The 18,790-nt window shown below is 39.8% G+C and overlaps 1 protein-coding gene across 3 annotated transcripts in view; it reads right to left on the minus strand.

Annotated features, from left to right (window-relative positions):
- Positions 1 to 5,965: 5,965 nt before the first annotated feature.
- The window catches only part of slc25a36a (solute carrier family 25 member 36a), a 65,021-nt gene continuing 52,196 nt past the window's right edge, over positions 5,966 to 18,790 (minus strand). For all 3 annotated transcript variants that reach the window (XM_068042115.1, XM_068042114.1, XM_068042113.1), the window contains exons 6-7: positions 9,613 to 9,902; positions 5,966 to 8,750 (exon numbers count right to left, since the gene is read on the minus strand). In XM_068042115.1, coding sequence (XP_067898216.1) covers positions 8,557 to 8,750; positions 9,613 to 9,902 — 484 coding nt within the window. In that variant the 3' untranslated portion in view covers positions 5,966 to 8,556. The remainder of the gene's footprint in view (positions 8,751 to 9,612; positions 9,903 to 18,790) is intronic.

The following is an 18,790-nucleotide window of genomic DNA, read 5'->3' on the forward strand; positions in this document are numbered from 1 at the left end:
TGGGGCCCAGTAGTCTTAAAAACCATGTTCAAATCGGAAATCTTTCTCTCTTTTAGTTTCACGTGTTTTCACAAGATTCAGTTCTGTGGGAAGAGATGATGCAGGCAGACAGGAGAGGAGATATTCTCAGTCGCAGGAGAGATCTTTACTCCGTGAGCACACGGCTTTATCTCTTTCTGTGTATTGGGGGGCAGGGACTGGCTCTCTTTGTTTCCACATTGTCTGGTACTATGCAAATATCTTTCCAGTCAGAAACTTACAATTTTTAAGTTTTAATGTTTATGTGGCAAAATAATGTGTGCCTCAGTCTTGGCAGGTGTGTGTGGGGGGTTGCTTGACATAACCCTTGAGCATTTTAATGCTCAACAAACAAACAAACAAACAGTCATGAAGGTTTTTGTATAGGTTTAAAGAAAATGTTTATTAAATAATACTCAAAAATATTTACATCACAACCCACTCACATACCCACATAGACAAGAGATTAAAAGATGGCCTGTATTTAGGTCTGATGGTTTGAAAGAAAGAACCTTGTTGGTTGCCCTAGGAGAGATTTATAAATGGTGCAGGCCTGTTTTTCCTTTATCCTGGTTCACGGACATCAAACTTTGGAAAGTGACAAATGCTTTGTAGTAGACGTCTTTGGTTAAATCTCAGGCACAGTTCAATGGCAAAAAAAAAAAGTTATAATTTCTCAGGTAGGGAGTTTCAAAGTCATCTTTCATTGCTGCCTCCAGGTAGTTTAAATGGTATTCTGGCAGGGTCCATCTTGCTGGGATAGGGTCATCTCCTTCTGACTTTCTTCACAGAAAATGTCTCATTAAAAATTCAGACATTTTCTGTCAGGTGATCCAATCTTCTCTTCCATGTGTTTTCATAAATGGTGTTAGACAATGCATGTTGGATGTTACTCATCTCCATGCCATCTTGAAAAAGTGGTGTTTTTCACACATCCTGAGTTTGAATCTGGAGTCTCTGTCTGTAAAGACATTATTGGTCCAACTTGTACAGAGGAAGCCATTAACAGGAATGTAAATTGCCCATTCAATAACACTTTCTTCACCACTTGACCAGACATGACAATTGCTTCAGGGTTTCAGCAGCTCCCATGTGTATTCACAGTATAGGTCACCTGACCTCTTTCTTCATCCAGTTTTGAGTTCAATTTACTAGTTCATAATTTCTCCTTTCATGAATCTTTACATAATACTTTGCCTTTTAATTTATCAAAAGGATTTTGTAAATCAGTGAACTTTGAATTCAAGAATATAAAACAGAATTGGGGGATATTACAGAAAGCCATTAGCTTCGATGCTGAAATTACACACAAAAAGATCCACAATTAAACACAACAATCACAACTATTTTCAACTTTATTAACATTTCACAACATACACAAAATAGTAACTGCTAAAAATATGTAGGCAAAGTTGTTGTAAGTCAGCTTATTAGTGTGCCAAAACCAGACGCCAAATTAGTAATAAACTTGTCCATTGTCCTAATGGTTTCCTACACTTCAAAACTACGAAATGCATAATTTGAGCAACTGCTCGACAGATAAAGGCTTTCAATACCTGCACATGGGGAGGTTGGGAGACAATTATCTTTGAATCTGGAGTGAGAGAGAAAATAGAGAACTGAAGGGCCTTCATTATACAAATAAAAATATAAAAAGCTACAAATATTGAGACAAGTATCATTCACAGTTTGTAAGATTCTTTTTTTGCATTATAAAATACTGTTCAGAAAAGCAGATTAACTGTATCTGAAGTACACACACTTCACCTCTATTCTACATTGCAAATTTGTGTGGTAGTGGGAGCTAGGGGAAGAAAGGCAGATTGATAGATTAATATCTCAACTTTTAGCATTAGCAACATAAAATGAAGACAACTGAACATTAACAGAGGAAATTCCATCCACTGGTTGTAAACTGCCTCAAATTTTACAGTCTCGCGATTGTAAACAACGCAGGACGGGAAGATTAAGCCATGCAAATTCATTAGACTTTGCCCTTAATTATCAAAACAGATTTTCTGAACAAGTATTATGTAAACATACAAATGGATTCTATGAGCAGCAAAAGAGGACTTTGAACTCTTAATATCGTTAAATGCCAGCTTTCCTGTTGGAATCCATGTTTTCATTGTCCTGTGCAGAAATTAGCATATGAATAATTTAGTGGTACCCCAATATCTATTTTTAAATCAAATTAATTATAGGTTCTTGTGTTCTGGTAATGTTTTCTAAACTGTAACTAACATTTTAATGTATGTAAAAAAGTGAACAATTATGTTTATTACTCAATACAATAAAGTATGCTTTCCAGCTATTAGACACAAACATGAAGGTCCATAAATTCCACCCAAATTAGTCAGCTGCTTTAAATTTAAACTTCCTTTGCTGCACAAAATGTTAAAACAAGTGTTATATAATCTTTTCTTGCAATAGTCACAATGAAATGTTTAACATTGCACTGTGAAAATCTTTAGTTCACAATGATCAGATATCCAGAATTTGTTTACTACAGTAATTTTGTTTAAAGAATTGTATAACCATCCAGAAATGTTAAGCAATCTAGATGGAAAAATTTAACTAAGCACCAATTTGAATATTTGCTCAAGAAAATGCACAAAGTCTTCATGAAGTTAGTTGATGCATTTACGAACATATGAATTAGGGGTAGGCCACTTGGCCCTTTGAGCCTGCTCCGCTATTCAATAAGTTCATGGCTGAACTGATTACTCCACATTTCCACCTAGCCCCCATAACCTTCCACCCCCTTGCTTAGCAAGAATCTATCTACCTCGGCCTTAAAAGATATTCAAAGACTCTGCTTCCACCATCTTTTGAGGAAAAGAATTCCAAAGATTCACGACCCTCAGAGAAAAAATTTCTCCTCATCTGTCTTAAATGGGTGACCCTTTATTTTTAAACAGTGACCCCTAAAGGAGAAACATCCTTTCCACATCCACCCTGTCAAGACCCCTCAGGATCTTATATGTTTCAATCAAGTCGCCTCTTATTCTTCTAAATTCCAGCGGATACAAGCCTAGCTTGTCCAATCTTCCCTCATAAAACAGCCCACCCATTCCAGGTATTAGTCTAGTAAACCTTCTCTGTACTGCCTCCAGCACATTTACATCCTTCCTTAAATAAGGAGACCAGTACTGTACACAGTACTCCAGATGTGGTCTCACCAATGCCCTGCATAGCTGAAACATAACCTCCCTACTTTTGTATTCAATTCCCCTCGCGATAAACGATAACTTTCTATTAACTTTCCTAATTACCTGCTGTACCTGCATACTAACCTTTTCACGATTCATGCACTAGGATACCCAGATCCCTCTGCACCTCAGAGCTCTGCAATCTCTCACCATTTAGATAATATGCTTCTTTTTTATTCTTCCTGTCAAAGTGGACAATTTCCCACTTTCCCACATTATACTCCATTTGACAGGTCATTGCCCACTCACTTAACCTATCTATATCCCTTTGTAGCCCCCTTATGTCCTCTTCACAAGTTATTTTCCTACCTATCTTGTGTCATCAGCAAATTTAACAACCAGACCTCCAGTCCCTTCATCCAAGTCATTTATATAAATGGTACAAAGTTGAGGCCCCAACACAGATCCTTGTGGCACACTACTCATTACATTTTGTCAACCAGAAACTGACCCATTTATGCCTACTTTCTGTTTCCTAGCCAATCTTTTATCCAGGCCAATATGATACCCCCTACACCATTTGCTGTTCAATTACATTCTATTGAAAAACCAATGCCCAAACCGGAGCTATAAAAAGATGAAAAAAAAATTAGGTGAATCAAATTATATATACACTTTTTTATTTACATAAATATCTGTTTAAGACAGTGGCAGTATGGGAGCTACAGCCTCTGAGCGTCCTCCTTCTGTCAAACATATACAAAAACGGTCATCTTCCCTTCATTTGATCTGCAGCTGCCATACTTCCCCCTTCAGTTGAAACAGAAGCAGGACCAGGGTTTGGTACTTCTCCATTGCTTTCAGTGCTCTGTGATCAGCTGACAAGAAATATACTTCTGCACAGCAGGCCCAAATAGCTTTTGCTCCTCATGTAATGGAACTTTTGTCTACTGCTCAGGTTTCAATTTAGTTGCCTGGCTAAGAACAGGTAAGGAAAAGGCAATGAATGGAATAACTTTACAGATTATCAAGACTGGAATTCAAATAATGGTCACCTGACTGGGATAATCCTGTTCTCTGCTGGCAAAGCTGCTGAGCTTTGTAACACTGCCAACATTTCTCACGTTTTCATTATGACGGTCAAATAACTAAAAGGTGGTAATATTTTCTCTAGAAAATAAACGCTTGGCTGGTTTCAATATTAATTTGCAGAAAAGGGCACTTCAAAAACAGATTGTGCAATCACATTTTGTAGAGTACATCTTCTTGGACACTAGTAATATTTATGGCTAGTCACTAAAATGGTTATTATGGTCCAACAATAACTTATTTGCACAAAAGGCCATAAAAGAGATTAACAGCTCAATTCTATTCAATTAGAAAATTGAACTTGAATCAAATAATTGTAAAAGCTTTACGTATGTGAACTCAAACATTCTAATACCATGCCCATACTTCTACCATTTATAGTCAAGAGTTTGTAAGCAGGTAAGTTATGAATCAACATTTATAAGTTGCATATACGACCGGAGTAGTTTACCTCATACAGAAGCTTCCTGTAAATAACAGAAATATTAATCCTTATGTGCAAAATATTTACTAGCATTCATGTTAGAAATTACCTGACTCAAGAAAACTTGAAGCAGCAGCTGACAAAGTATATTCATAAACCAAAATGTAGTGAAAGTCATTACATTTAAAAACAGAGGGAAAAAAAAAATATGCAGAGCTTAAAGGCTATGACTTGATCACGGTGGCCTCAAGCTAGTTAAGGGAGTGTAACAATTAACATTGTTCCCCACTTCAGAAACAAAGTAAACGGTATGATACAAGGTCTTTTTTAAAAACAAAACCTGCAATCATTTAATGACAACTAACTTATGAATTGTTACTTTTATGCCCAATCTTGTTACATGTCCCAGATATTATATTTAAAAAGGGAAAACTTCAGTACTTTAACAGGAGGAATAGAATTTGTGAATATCACTGCTTCTTGGTGGTTAAAAGAGTAAACAGCCTACATGGTATGGCACTACACTTAATAGACCAGGAAGATTTGAATTCCCACACCGGTTAGCTGAACTCAACCCAACTGGGATGGTGAAGCACTAGAACTGTCCTCACTGTCCCAAGAGAGAAGTTACAAAATCAGTCAGCATTCCCACTACTGACCCCCTATAGGAATGTGCACACAGGCATCAGACGAAAACAGGATCAGGCTCAACTATGATTGTTGATCTCCATGAACCACCAATACACTCAAACTCACTGTCCACAGTTAAGACACTAAGAATGGGCACTTGTGTGAGCCAAAAGGAGGAACACAGCATCTGCAGAGCCATATAACGGCATGAGTCACCTTCTTCAAGCAAGGAGTTTTGGAATATTGGTCAGCTCTGCTAATTGTCTTTTGTCCAGAAAAATAGTGAAATGCCCAAGTGATATGGGCAAAGGAACTCTGTTGTATCCCATGTCTTTTAGATCAATTTACAAGAGCAACCATCTCCCTCTAGTGTTTATACTAATACACGTACAGAAAATGGCATGGTTTCTTTCACAGTCTGTACTAAAGACAGATAAAACTTTAGACAAAAGGACTATGAGCATTACTACATCAGCAAGTCTTTTCAGCTTATTTTAGTCTTCACTTCCTCAAATTGAGAAAAATACCATAGCTTGTTCCTTATTGCAGTAGAAATAAATTGGGATTGCCATTTCAACTTGATCTTCAATTATGTTAATTGTTTGGACAAATATCTAAAAAAAAAATTCCCACAATGAATGAACCAAAAAAATTATTTAGCAGTAAACCTAGACATCGCGTTCTTTTACTCAAACCAACACCTATTAATACAGAAAGGTATTAAGATTCTATACAAAGATGGGAACAAGAATCTCATTATATAGACATCAAAACCAGAGTGAGTAAATCTGAGTCATGTAAATACAAATGCCGTTCCTTAAACTGAATGCACAAATATTGGTCAATCTGAAACACTGGATGAGTAGTATATTTGTCTGAACTTGTAAATCTGTTTCTTCCAGCTGTTTAGATATCCTTATGCAGCAGGCCAATATACTGTATTTAGAAACATGCAGGAATACCATATACAAGGCATACTAATGAAATTGCATTAGCATCTAATTTTAATCCTTTGCAATGCAAAAGCATCCAAAGTGCATAAAGAATGGAGAATTAATGATTTTGTACAGAGTACGTACATACATTATTTACATCCAAGGATGCATTGTGCAAAAGGACCAAGCACGCTTTGGGACTGGAATTTAACAGCAATATTGTTGCAAGGTATCAGTTTTTTTTAAAAAACTGAATTGGCATCTTTAACTTCTTTACACTTCAGGATGTCAAATTCTTTAGCCTGAGTGATCACATAATTATTGGTTTTGTTGTAAAATTAAAAACAATGGTTAGGCAATGTAGAAGCTGCATAATCCCAGCCCAAGTGCAGACCAGATTCTTCCAGGATAAAACATACTCAGTAATGAAAACTAACCTTGAAAACTTTTTCAGAAATAAATTCTAGGCATTATAGCTCAATACAAGTCTTGTGCGTCCGGATGGTTAATATTTTTGAAAATAGATTTACACTTAAAGATAGGCGCAGATAACAAAGCCATAAAAATCACATCAATACTGCCTTGGTGCTACTTCTTTGATGAAGTTATTCTGCTTTATCTAGTACAACTTGCCAAATGCACCCAAACGTCTATCAACTGTATTGAAAAATGTCTTAAATCGAGTTGTAAATAAATTCTCTGCAACACATCCTTCAGTTCTCATTTTTATCTGTACACAGTGCACTGATCATCAACATTCTGTTTCTTAAACTTAAAAACGTTAACTTGGTTTCTGTGGCCCAGCTCAAAAGAATCCGTTTCATCTAAAAAGGTTTGGATAAACAAAATTGTACTCCATCAAAATATGGAGAGATCTTAGCATGGTATCTTAAGTTCCACATTATGATCAGAGAAAATACCACAAGGCAAAGTGAGATTTAAAAATAAAATACATTTGTTAAGCGGGTTTCAACAAATGCAAATATAGGTTGCAGATGCTTAATAACGTGCTGTAGCATAACAAAATCCAAAAATACATAAATTGTATGACAGAGTATGGATTTAGAAGCAATTTATATTGCACAATGCACAGCTCTTAATGGAAACTATGTTAGACTGAAGAGACTTTGCGAAAGGTTTACTATTAACACAATTTTGACCATTTATGAACTGAAGCCATCAGAACAAAAAAATCCACAAGGTAGAAAGGCCACAAAGTGCTTTAGGAAATTTTCTAGACAAAGCAACCTACTTCAGCATAAAATTCATACTTGTAACATATAATGGAGTATTGCCTTTTTTTCCTTTAAAATATTAACATCCTTTTTGTAGGTATCAACAGGCTGATTACCTTATGATCCAATTATTCTAACAGTAGATTTCTGTTTCTCAAAATTCTTAATACAGCCTACATATATCCCACAATAAGTACATGCAACATTTTAAGGGGAACACTAAACAAATCAATCTTAAATTATCTTGCCTTACATTCATTGTCATATTTTAGATGCCAAGTAAACCAATTCTAAAAATATTGAATCATCAGCAGAGCACTTCATCAAGTTCAATTAGATTTCTGCATAGTTGGGTAATAAAAATGAATGATTTTCAATGTTATGTGAACCTGCCAAGTATTTCCTTTAGGGAAATAAGACCACAATTTTTCTGCTGTTGAGGGGAAACTTTTGTGCCAGGAAATTAGATGGCAAGTACTGCATTTCTGGCTTTATTCAAAAACTGTAAAATAAACCCTAGTACCATGATATAATATCCAATATTGAAAGATGAATTTAAAACATTTTTAAGTTTTCATTTTAAAATATGATCAATAAAGGTAGTTCTAGAAAATATGGGTGAGGACCTCAACTACCATTGATTATTGGCAAAAATGTGCATGGTAAAAAGGGTAGATTTGTTTTTCACATCGTATTTTCACCTAAGGGGCTGTAAGAATTATTTTTGTGCGATTAAAAAGAGCAGTCAAACCACTAAAATTGAAAGCTTTAGGGAAAAAAATATAATGAAATCTGGTACATAAACACTGAACTAAGATAATGTAAAATTTTGATTTGTTCAACTGTTCCCTGCCAAGTGAAGTGATTCTGTCTTTAAGTCATTGCCATAGTGACGAATGCCAGCCTCTAGATCAGTGCAGGTTTTCTTCAGGAATCAGACAGTCATTGAGTCTTAACAGGAGGTTAAATCTTCACAATTGACTCGTCTTTCTCAGTGTTAAAATTATCTGGGGTCTTCTGGTCCAGTCAAATCCTTTGGTCTTCCATGTTCTTACATTATATCAGCATTTTCATTATCCATCAAGCAGATAAACTACAAGCTCATAGGTGGCCATCATTATAGCGGTGTTTGGAATCTGTCTGACCAGATGAGTGATAAGTCCACGATAGAGTGATCTGTAACCTTCTTCAGATATTACTAATGAGAATGTCTGAAAAAAGGATCTGTATTTTGTTCCTTCTTCTCGTAGCCTAGTTCTTATGACCTCTGTACAAAAGAAATTTTAAAATAGTCAATTTATGATCAAAATTATGTGCATCTCAACAGTGCCATTGTCCAATTTCATTTCAACTGGCACCTTCACATCCAGCAAAGACTTTAATTTCATCAGTCTGGACTAGAAAGCTGATTCATAATATCGAAAGAATGTTCAAATCCATAATCCACAGCCTCATCCATTTCCTATGACTGTACTCCCCCTTTTCGCATTTATAAAGTTTGTTCGGTTACACTTCTGTACATGTGGTTTACAGAACATTGCATTATTTCTGGATAATCTGATGTTCCAAGTGATATTGAAAACCACTAAAAACTTTGTAGGTGACATAAATTGATGTCAAATTTAAGGCAATGACTTTAAATCTACAGCTAGATTACTGACTCCTAATAACCTAACTTCAGCATTTCTGATCAAGATGGAGATGGGATCAGTTTGGGTTGCGGATCCCCCATCAGTACAAAGTGAGCAGGCTGGTATAATGTATTATAGGTTGATATTCAACAGTTTGTCTAGAACTTTTTGCGGACCTGTATAACTTTTTCCACATATGCAACTATGAAAATGGGCTTGATGCAATAAACAAGTTGTGCCTCCATAGGGTTTGTTATGTATCCAGGCAGAAATTATTTAACAAGTCAAAGATAATGCCCACAAAAATAGTAATGAAGGAATATGGGGATAGGAAGAGGACAAGAGCAAAGAGGAAGTGAGGGCTCAAAGATCAGAATACATTTTATCTACCCTACACACACACATAGAATAGACATAAATAAAGAGAGTAGAAAAAACAGACTGAGAAAAGCACCAAATAAAAACTGAAAGATTCGGATGCACACAAAAAATACTAACCATGTGGATATGCTATACTGGTGGCACATGTTTTAGATGTTGCAGCAGCTAGCATCAGGGCAATAAAGTCAGAAGCATATTTTACAGAATCTTCTTCAGGATCCATGTTTGAAGATGTCTTATATTGCACCAGTTTTTGCTTTATGCTTTCATAAATTACAAAATGAATCACAGTCTCGGAGATGCCTGCATAGGAAGCAGACATTCCTCTGTAGAAGCCTCTGATACCATCAGAGCGGTATACTCTTCGCACACATTCAAAAGCATTCATTCGCCTTTCACCTCGGCTCCTACAAAAAAAAAGATAGTAATTCCAATTTAAAAATTTCTACATACTTTTTCCAATACCTTCTGTACATCCAACAGAACTAGAATTATAGCACAAGCACCTGGCAATTCTTAGGCAGGTATTAAATCCTTTCCAATCAAAACAAAATGTCATCAGTTCTTTAAAACTCATTATAACACAGTAAAAGATGCTTTTCATTTGCGGCAGTTGCGTCAGTAGGATTCTCCAGCATTAAAGAAAAAGTTGTTTCTCTCATTCAGCTTTTAACATGCTTTAAAATTCCATTGGTACAAAAGTATGATGACAGTGCAGTCCCCTAATATTCAATGCGAAAGCCTGAGGTACTATTATATGAATGCGAAGATAGAAATTTCTGTGTCTGCATTTTTCCAGGACACTACCTGTTGGGCGACTTGTTGCAATGACGCAATGGGTCTTAAATCTGAACAAAGAAAACTGCGAAGGTATGAGGGGCAAGTTGGCTATGGTGGATTGGGAAAATACATTAAAAGATTTAATGATAAACAGGCAATAGCTAATATTTAAAGAAGTATTACATGGTTTACAATATACATTCCTCTAACACACAAAAAACCAACAGGAATCAACCATGGCGAACAAAAGAATTTAAGGATTGCATTAGGTCAAAGGAAGCGGCTTACAAGGTCACCAGAAAAAGTGGTAAGCCTGAGGATTGGGAGCAATTTAGAGTCCAAAGGAGGATCAAGAAACTGATAAAGAAAGGGAGAACAGATTATGAATGCAAGCTAGCTCGAAACATAAAGGCGGGCTATGGGAGATTGGTCAAGAAAGTAAAAGCCCATGGGATGCAGGGTAATTTGGCAAATTGGATCCAAAATTGGCTTAGTGGAAGGAGGCAGAGGGTGATGGTAGAGGGTTGTTTTTGTAAATGGAGGCCTGCGATCAGTGGGGTACCGCAGGGATCGGTGCTGGGACCCTTATGGTTTGTAGTGTACATTAATGATTTAGACGTGAATATAGGAGCTATGATCAGTAAGTTCGCAGAAGACACGAAAATTGGTGGTGTCGTAAATAGTGAGGAGGAAAGCCTTACAGGACAATATAGATGGGCTGATAAGATGGGCGGAGCAGTGGCAAATGGAGTTTAATCCCAAGTGTGAGGTGATGCACTTTGGGAGGTTTATCAAGGCAAGGGAACATACAATGAATGGTAGGACCCTAGGGGGTACAGAGGGTCAGAAGGACCTTGGGGTGCTTGTCCATAGATCACTGAAGGCAGCAGCACAGGTAGATAAAGGTGGTTAGGAAGGCATATGGCATACTTGCCTTTATTAGCCAATGCACAGAATATAAGAGCAGGGAGGTTATGCTGGAGCTGTATAAAATGCTGGTTAGGCCACAGCTGGAGTACTGTGTACAGTTCTGGGCACCACACTATAGGAAGGATGAGACTGCACTGGAGAGGGTGCAGAGGAGATTCACCAGGATGTTGCCTGGGCTGGAGCATTTCGGTTATGAAGACAGACTGGATAGGCTGTCCAGGTCTCTTTGGACATCATCACTTCCCAACCCCTCTCCATTTAAGAAATACTTTGCCTTTCTGTGATTTCTACCCAAGTGGATCACTTCACATTTATTCACATTATATTCCATATGCCATGTTCTTGCCCATTCACCTTAGCCTGTCCAAATCCCCTTGAAGTCTCCTTGCACCCTCCTCACAACTTACATTCCCTCCTAGTTTTGTGTCTTCTACAAATTTGGAAATATTACAATTGGTCCCTGTATCCAAAATCATATATAGATTGTAAACAGCTGTGGTCCAAGCACTGATCCTTGCGGTACCCCAATATAGAAAGATGGCCTCCTTCTGTGCCACAATTCAGCCCATCATGTTTGCCCCAGCTGAAAAAACTAGCCGCCCAATCTAATCCCAACTTCCAGCACCTGGGCCATAGCCTTGTAGGTTATAGCACTTAAGGTGCATTTCCAGATACCTTTTAAATGAGTTGAGGATTTCTGCCTCCACCACCAATCCGAGCAGTGAATTCCAGACACCCACCACCCTCTGGGTGAAAAAGCTTTTCCTCATGTCCCCTCTAATCCTTCTACCAATCGCATTACATCAGTGCCCCTTGGTAATTGACCCCTCCACTAGGGAAACAGGTCCTTCCTGTCCACCCTATCCAGGCCCCTCATAATCTGTACCGCATGGCCCAGCATATTCCCCCATTATAATCAAACCGGGGGACCAACCCTGGTTCAAAGAGTGCAGGAGGGCATGCCAGGGGCAGCACCAGGCATACCCAAAATGAAGTGTCAACCTGGTGAAGCTACAACCCAGGACTACTTACGTGCCAAACAACGTAAACAGCATGCGATAGAGCTAGGCGATCCCACAACAAACGGATCAGTTTTAAACTCTGCAGTCCTGCCACATCCAGTCATAAATGGCGGTGGACAATTAAACAACTAACAGGAGCAGGTGGCTCCACAAATAACCCCATCCTCAATGATGGGGGAGCCCAGCACATTAGTGCAAAAGATAAAGCTGAAGCATTTGCAACAAATCTTCAGCCAGAAGTGCAGAGTGGATGATCCATCTCGGCCTCCTCCTGAAGTTCCCAATATCACAGATGCCAATCTTCAACCAATTCGATTCACTCCACAAGATATCAAGACGACTGAAGGCACTGGATACTGCAAAGGCTACGACCCTGACAACATTCCGGCGATAGTACTGAAGACCTGTGCTCCAGAACGTGCCGCACCCCTAGCCAAGCTGTTCCAGTATAGCTACAACACTGGCATCTACCTGGCAATGTGGAAAATTGCCCAGGTATGTCCTGTACACAAAAAACAGGACAAATCCAACCCGGCCAATTACCGTCCCATCAGTCTACTTTTGATCATCAGTAAAGTGATGGAAGGGGTCTTTGACAGTGCTATCAAGCAGCACTTGCTTAGCAATAACCTGCTTACTGACACTCAGTTTGGGTTCCACCAGGGCCACTCAGCTCCTGACCTCATTACAGCCTTTGTCCAAACATGGACAAAAGAGCTGAACTCCAGAGAGGAGGAGAGTGACTGCCTTTGACATCAAGGCAGCATTTGAATGAGTATGGCATCAAGGAGCCCTAGCAAAACTGGAGTCAATGGGAATCAGGGGAAAATAGTCCACTGGTTGGAGTCATACCTAGCGCAAAGGAAGATGGTTGTGGTTGCTCGAGGTCAATGCCCTTAGCTCCAGGATATCACTGCAGGAGTTCTTCAGAGTAATGTCCGAGGTCCAACCATCTTCAGCTGTTTTATCAATGGCCTTCCTTCAATCAAAATGTCAGAAGTGGGGATGTTTGCTGATGATTGCACAATGTTCAGCACCATTCGTGGCTCCTCAGATACTGAAGCAGTCCGTGTAGAAACGCAGCAAGACCTGGACAATATCCAGGCATGGGCTGATGTGTGGCCTGAATGTAACTTGCCACTTAAGTACCAGGCAACGACTATCTCAAACAAGTGAGAATCTAACCATCTTTCCACGACATTCAATGGCATTATGAATGCTGAATCTCCCACGATCAACATCCTGGGGGTTACCATTGACCAGAAACTGAACTGCAGTAACCAAATAAATACCGTGGCTACAAGAGCAGGTCAGAGGCTAGGAATCCTGCGGCGAGCAACTCACCTCCTGACTCCCCAAAGCCTGTCCACCATCTACAAGGCACAAGTCAGGAGTATGATGGGAAACTCTCCACTATCCTGGATGGGTGCAGCTCCAACAACACTCAAGAAGCTTGACATCATCCAGGACAAAGCAACCCGCTTGATTGGCACCCCATCCACAAATATTTGCTCCATTTACCACTGACGCACAGTGACAGCAGCATGTACCATCTACAAGATGCATTGCAGCAACACACCAAGGATCCTTAGACAGAACCTTCCAAACCCACGACCCCTACCACCTAGATGGACAAGGGCAGAAGATGCAAGGGAACATCACCACCTGCAAGTTCCCCTCCAAGCCACATACCATCCTGACTTGGAACGAAAATGCCGTTCCTTCACTGACACGGGGTCAAAATCCTGGAACTCCCTTCCTAATAGTACTGTGAGTGTACCTACCCCACATAGACTGCAGTGGTTCAAGGCAGCAGCTCACCACCACCTTCTCAAGGGCGATCAGGGATGAGCAATAAATGCTGGCCCAGCCAGCGATGCCCACATCCCATGAATGAATAAAAAAAGTAATGCATTTGGGGAAGACAAACAAAGCAAAGGAATAGACAATAAATGGGAGGATATTGAGAAGGGTAGACAAGTCCCTGAAGGTGACAGGACAGGTAGATAGAATGGTGAAGGAGGCATATGGAATGCTTTCCTTTATTGGCTGAGGTACAGAATACAAAAGCAGGGATGTAACGCTGAAACATATAAAACGCTGGTTAGGCCACAGCTGAAGTATTGCGTCCAGTTCTGGTCACATTACAGGAAGGACATAATTGCTCTGGAGAGAATGCGGAGGAGATTTACAAGAATGTTGCCAGGGCTTGAAAGTTGTAGTTATGAGGAAAGATTGGATCGGCTAGGGTTGTTTTCCTTAGATCAGAGGAGGCCGAGGGGTGACTTAATTGTGGTGTATAAAATTATGAGGGGCCTGGATAGAATGGACAGGAAGGACCTGTTTCCCTCGTGGAGGGGTCAATTACCAAGGGGCACTGATGTAATGCGATTGGTAGAAGGATTAGCGGGGACATGAGGAAAAGCTTTTTCACCCAGAGGGTGGTGGGTGTCTGGAATTCACTGCTTGGATTGGTGGTGGAGGCAGAAATCCTCAACTCATTTAAAAGGTATCTGGAAATGCACCTTAAGTGCTATAACCTACAAGGCTACGGCCCAGGTGCTGGAAGTTGGGATTAGATTGGGCGGCTAGTTTTTTCAGCTGGGGCAAACATGATGGGCTGAATTGTGGCACAGAAGGAGGCCATCTTTCTATATTGGGGTACCGCAAGGATCAGTGCTTGGACCACAGCTATTTACAATCTATATATGATTTTGGATATCAGGACCAATTGTAATATTTCCAAATTTGTAGAAGACACAAAACTAGGAGGGAATGTAAGTTGTGAGGAGGATGCAAGGAGACTTCAAGGGGATTTGGACAGGCTAAGGTGAATGGGCAAGAACATGGCATATGGAATATAATGTGAATAAGTGTGAAGTGATCCACTTGGGTAGAAATCACAGAAAGGCAAAGTATTTCTTAAATGGAGGGGGGTTGGGAAGTGATGATGTCCAAAGAGACCTGGACGCCCTTGTTTATAAGTCACTAAAAGCTAATAGGCAGGTGCAGCAAGCACTTAAGGCAGCAAATGGTATGTTGGCCTTTATCACAAGGGGATTAGAGTACAGGAGAAAGCCTTAGTGAGACTGCACCTGGAGTGTTGTGTACAGTTTTGTTCATCTTATCTAAGGAAGGACATACTTGCCATTGAGGGAGTGCAACGGAGGTTCACCGGACTAATCGCTGCAATGGTGGAATTGTCCAGAAACTGGACCTGTATTCTCTAGAGTTGTGAAGAATGAGAGGTGGTCTCACTGAAACTTAAATTTTTTTTTTTTTTTTAAACAGGGCGTGACAGGGTAGATGTGGATCGGCTGTTTCCTCCGTCTGGTGAGTCTAGAACAAGGGTTCACAGTCTCAGAATAATGGACAGGCTATTTAAGGCTGAGTTGAGGAGGAATTTCTTTATTCAGAGGGTGGTGAATTGGAATTCTCTGCCCCAGAGGGCTGTGGAAATAGTGGGGGAAAATGGCGTAGAAGTAGATCAGCCATGATCTGTTTGAATAGCGGAGCAGGCTCGATGGGCCGAATGGCCTACTCCTGCTCCTATTTCCTATGACTGTATGAGTCTACTATACATCTCACTATAACTACTCACTAGGGTACATCATTTAGAAAGAGGACCGGGGAAAAAGTAATTTGGCCTTCATTCCATTTCTACCATAGAACACCCAAATACATTACATTTACTTATGTAGAGGAAAACAGATGAAATACAATGCTGGTCTTGACAGAAAGAAAAGTAATGTTATTCTCTATGAATCTGAGTGGGAATGGTTGAGAATATAGGATTACACATCAAGGACAAGTATGGCAAATCCCCCCCACCCCCGCCATACTGCAAAGAAACATGACAACATCCTCATTAAATTCCAGCTTCTGCAGCATCACAAAAGTAAAAACTTTATTGCCTACATCGGTGGAGCTGCTGGCCTAGAATTTACAATACTGATGATATATTCACATTTTCGCAGCAGTTCTTTAATGGTCCCTAGATCCAGATCTGCACTATGATCCATCGATTAGTCATCCTTGATGAACATAGAAAAGTAGACGCGGCTGAAGTTAGCACAGGGGGGCGGGCAAGGCAGATGAAGGGGAGGAGCGGCAGTTGAGCGGGAGGGAGGGGAGGGGTGGGCGAGGGAGGAGGGGAGCGAGAGCGCGTGCGATCCAGTTCCATGACTTTCCATCAGTTCTGATGACAGGTCACAGACTTGAAATATTAACGCTCTCTCTCCACAGATACTGCCAAATCTGTTGAGTATTTCCAGCATTTTGTCTTTTTATTTCAGATTTCCAGCATCCGCAGTATTTTGCTTTTGGCTCATGTTTGTACTGTTGCACATTTTAATAAAACAAAGAAAGGAAGTAATCAGAGATGGCAAGAATTTGGGGTTGACCTTGAATATGAACAAGGGTTTTTATATGGAGGGAGACATTTTAGGGACTAGAAGTAGTCAGTAAATTCAGTGGAGAGAGGGCAAGTAAAGCTGAGATATGTTTGAAAACAATGAATCACTCAGTACAGAAACAAATGGAGGAAAAACTTGGGGTGATTTTTTGAGGGGTGGTGGTGGACAAGCAATGAGGATTTTAAATTAGTGATGAGAAAGGTTGAACAAAAGGAGGAGATAAAAAAAGTGTCAGAGGAGCAGGGGAGGGGACTAATGTTACTTGAGATAAGAGCCATACCACCACTGTAGGTGATGAAAATTATAGCCAGGCACAGAGGCTATAGGACAGGGCAAGTTATCGCCACCTATCCATCATGTTTAATTTAGAGTCAATAGAACAACACTATCAAATACAATGAGTAGTTGGCAAGGGCCTTGTTTACAAATGAAATGAATGGATATCCTGGAAGCAATTGCACACAGGGCAATGACTGCTGATGCACTGGCACAGTAAAAGGAACGGTCATTGTGGGAGACAGGAAGGAGATTGACAAAGCTATAGCTTAGGTGGTGTACTGGGCAGGAAGGTCAGCAGGAAAGAGAAGAATGGGACTTTCAGGGTTACTATGCATAAAGCGGCAATGAGAAGTGGCTTGAAGAGCTCTTCAGAAAATGCCTAGAAGGGTACAAACGGCAATCTTGGGCATATTCAAAAGGGATTCAAGCCTAGGATGATGGCAGGGGAGTAGGAAAAAAAAAAAAAGAGTATAGTAATGGGTTTGGGTAAAAAATGGAATTGGGGGGAAGGGGCAAAATACTCAAGGGAAGAAAGCAAGATGTCATAGCCAGGTGACAGGGGAGAAGGATGAGTGAAGAAAAAAAATGGAGCTGGAGGTAATGTGTTTGAGTCTGGAGTTGTACCAAAATGGGTGTGTGAATTCACACAAAAGGGAATTCAGGTTCCAAAAATGGATGCTGGAGTTGCCCTATACAGTCTGGATTGATAAGAACATAGGAACAGGAGTAGGTCATTTAGCCCCTCGAGCCTGTCATTTAATGAAACCATGGCCAATCTGTGAGCTAACACCATATACCTTTGTCACATATCCTTTAATGACTGATATATTTAAAACTGAGATTGGCTAAAAAAAGTATAACAACTGATCTAGCATTAATTGCCGTTTGTGGAAGAGTTCCAAACTTCTACCACTGTGTGTAGAAGTGTTTCCTAATTTCACTCCTGAAAAGGTCTGGCTGTAACTTTTAGACTTTGCCCCCTAGTCCTAGACTCTGGCAGAAATAATTTCTATCCACCCTATCTGTTCCCCTTAATATATTGAAAACTTTGATAAAATCATCCCTTAACCTTCTAAATTCAAAGGAATATAACCATAGCTTGTGTAATCCCCCTCATAATTTAACTTTTGGAGTCCAGGTATCATTCTGGTAAATCTATGCTGTGATATGTTGTGATGGCAATATATCTTTCTCAAGATATGGTCACCAAGGCTACTCACAGTACTCCAGCTGTAGTCTCACTAAGGTTTTCATTAACTGTAGCATAACTGCCACTCCCTTGTATTTTAGTCCTCTAGGTATGGAGGTCAGCATTCCATCAGCATTTTTGGTTATTTTCTGCACCTGTTCATAACATTTTAACAATCTTGTATCTGGATCCCCAAGTCTTTTTGGACCTACACTGTTTCTAGCTTTTAGAAATACCTTGTTCTATCCTTTTTAGGTCCAAAAGCAGATGACCTTCCATTTGCCTACAATGAAATCCATTTGCCACAGTTTTGCCCATTCCTTTACTTCATCAATGTCTCTGGATGTTACGCTTCCATCTAGATTGCTTACAATACTGCTTATCTTTGAGTCATTGACAAATATGGATATGTGCTTTCTATCCCATCATCTACGTCATTAATGAAAACAGCGAATAGTTGAGGCCCCAACACAGACATCCTTACGGGAAACCATTCATCACATCTGCCAATTAGAGTACCTGCCCATTATTGCCTACTCTGTCTCTTGCTGCTGAGCCAAATTCCTCATGAGGTCGCTGATTTGCCTTCAATTCCATAAACTTCAACTGCAGCCAACAGTCACTTATGAGCGCCTTTAATCAAATGCCTTCTGGAAGTCTACATAAATGGCATCCAGAGA

Source organism: Heterodontus francisci, chromosome 11, assembly GCF_036365525.1.
Source record: "Heterodontus francisci isolate sHetFra1 chromosome 11, sHetFra1.hap1, whole genome shotgun sequence".
Taxonomy (NCBI): Eukaryota; Metazoa; Chordata; class Chondrichthyes; order Heterodontiformes; family Heterodontidae; genus Heterodontus; species Heterodontus francisci.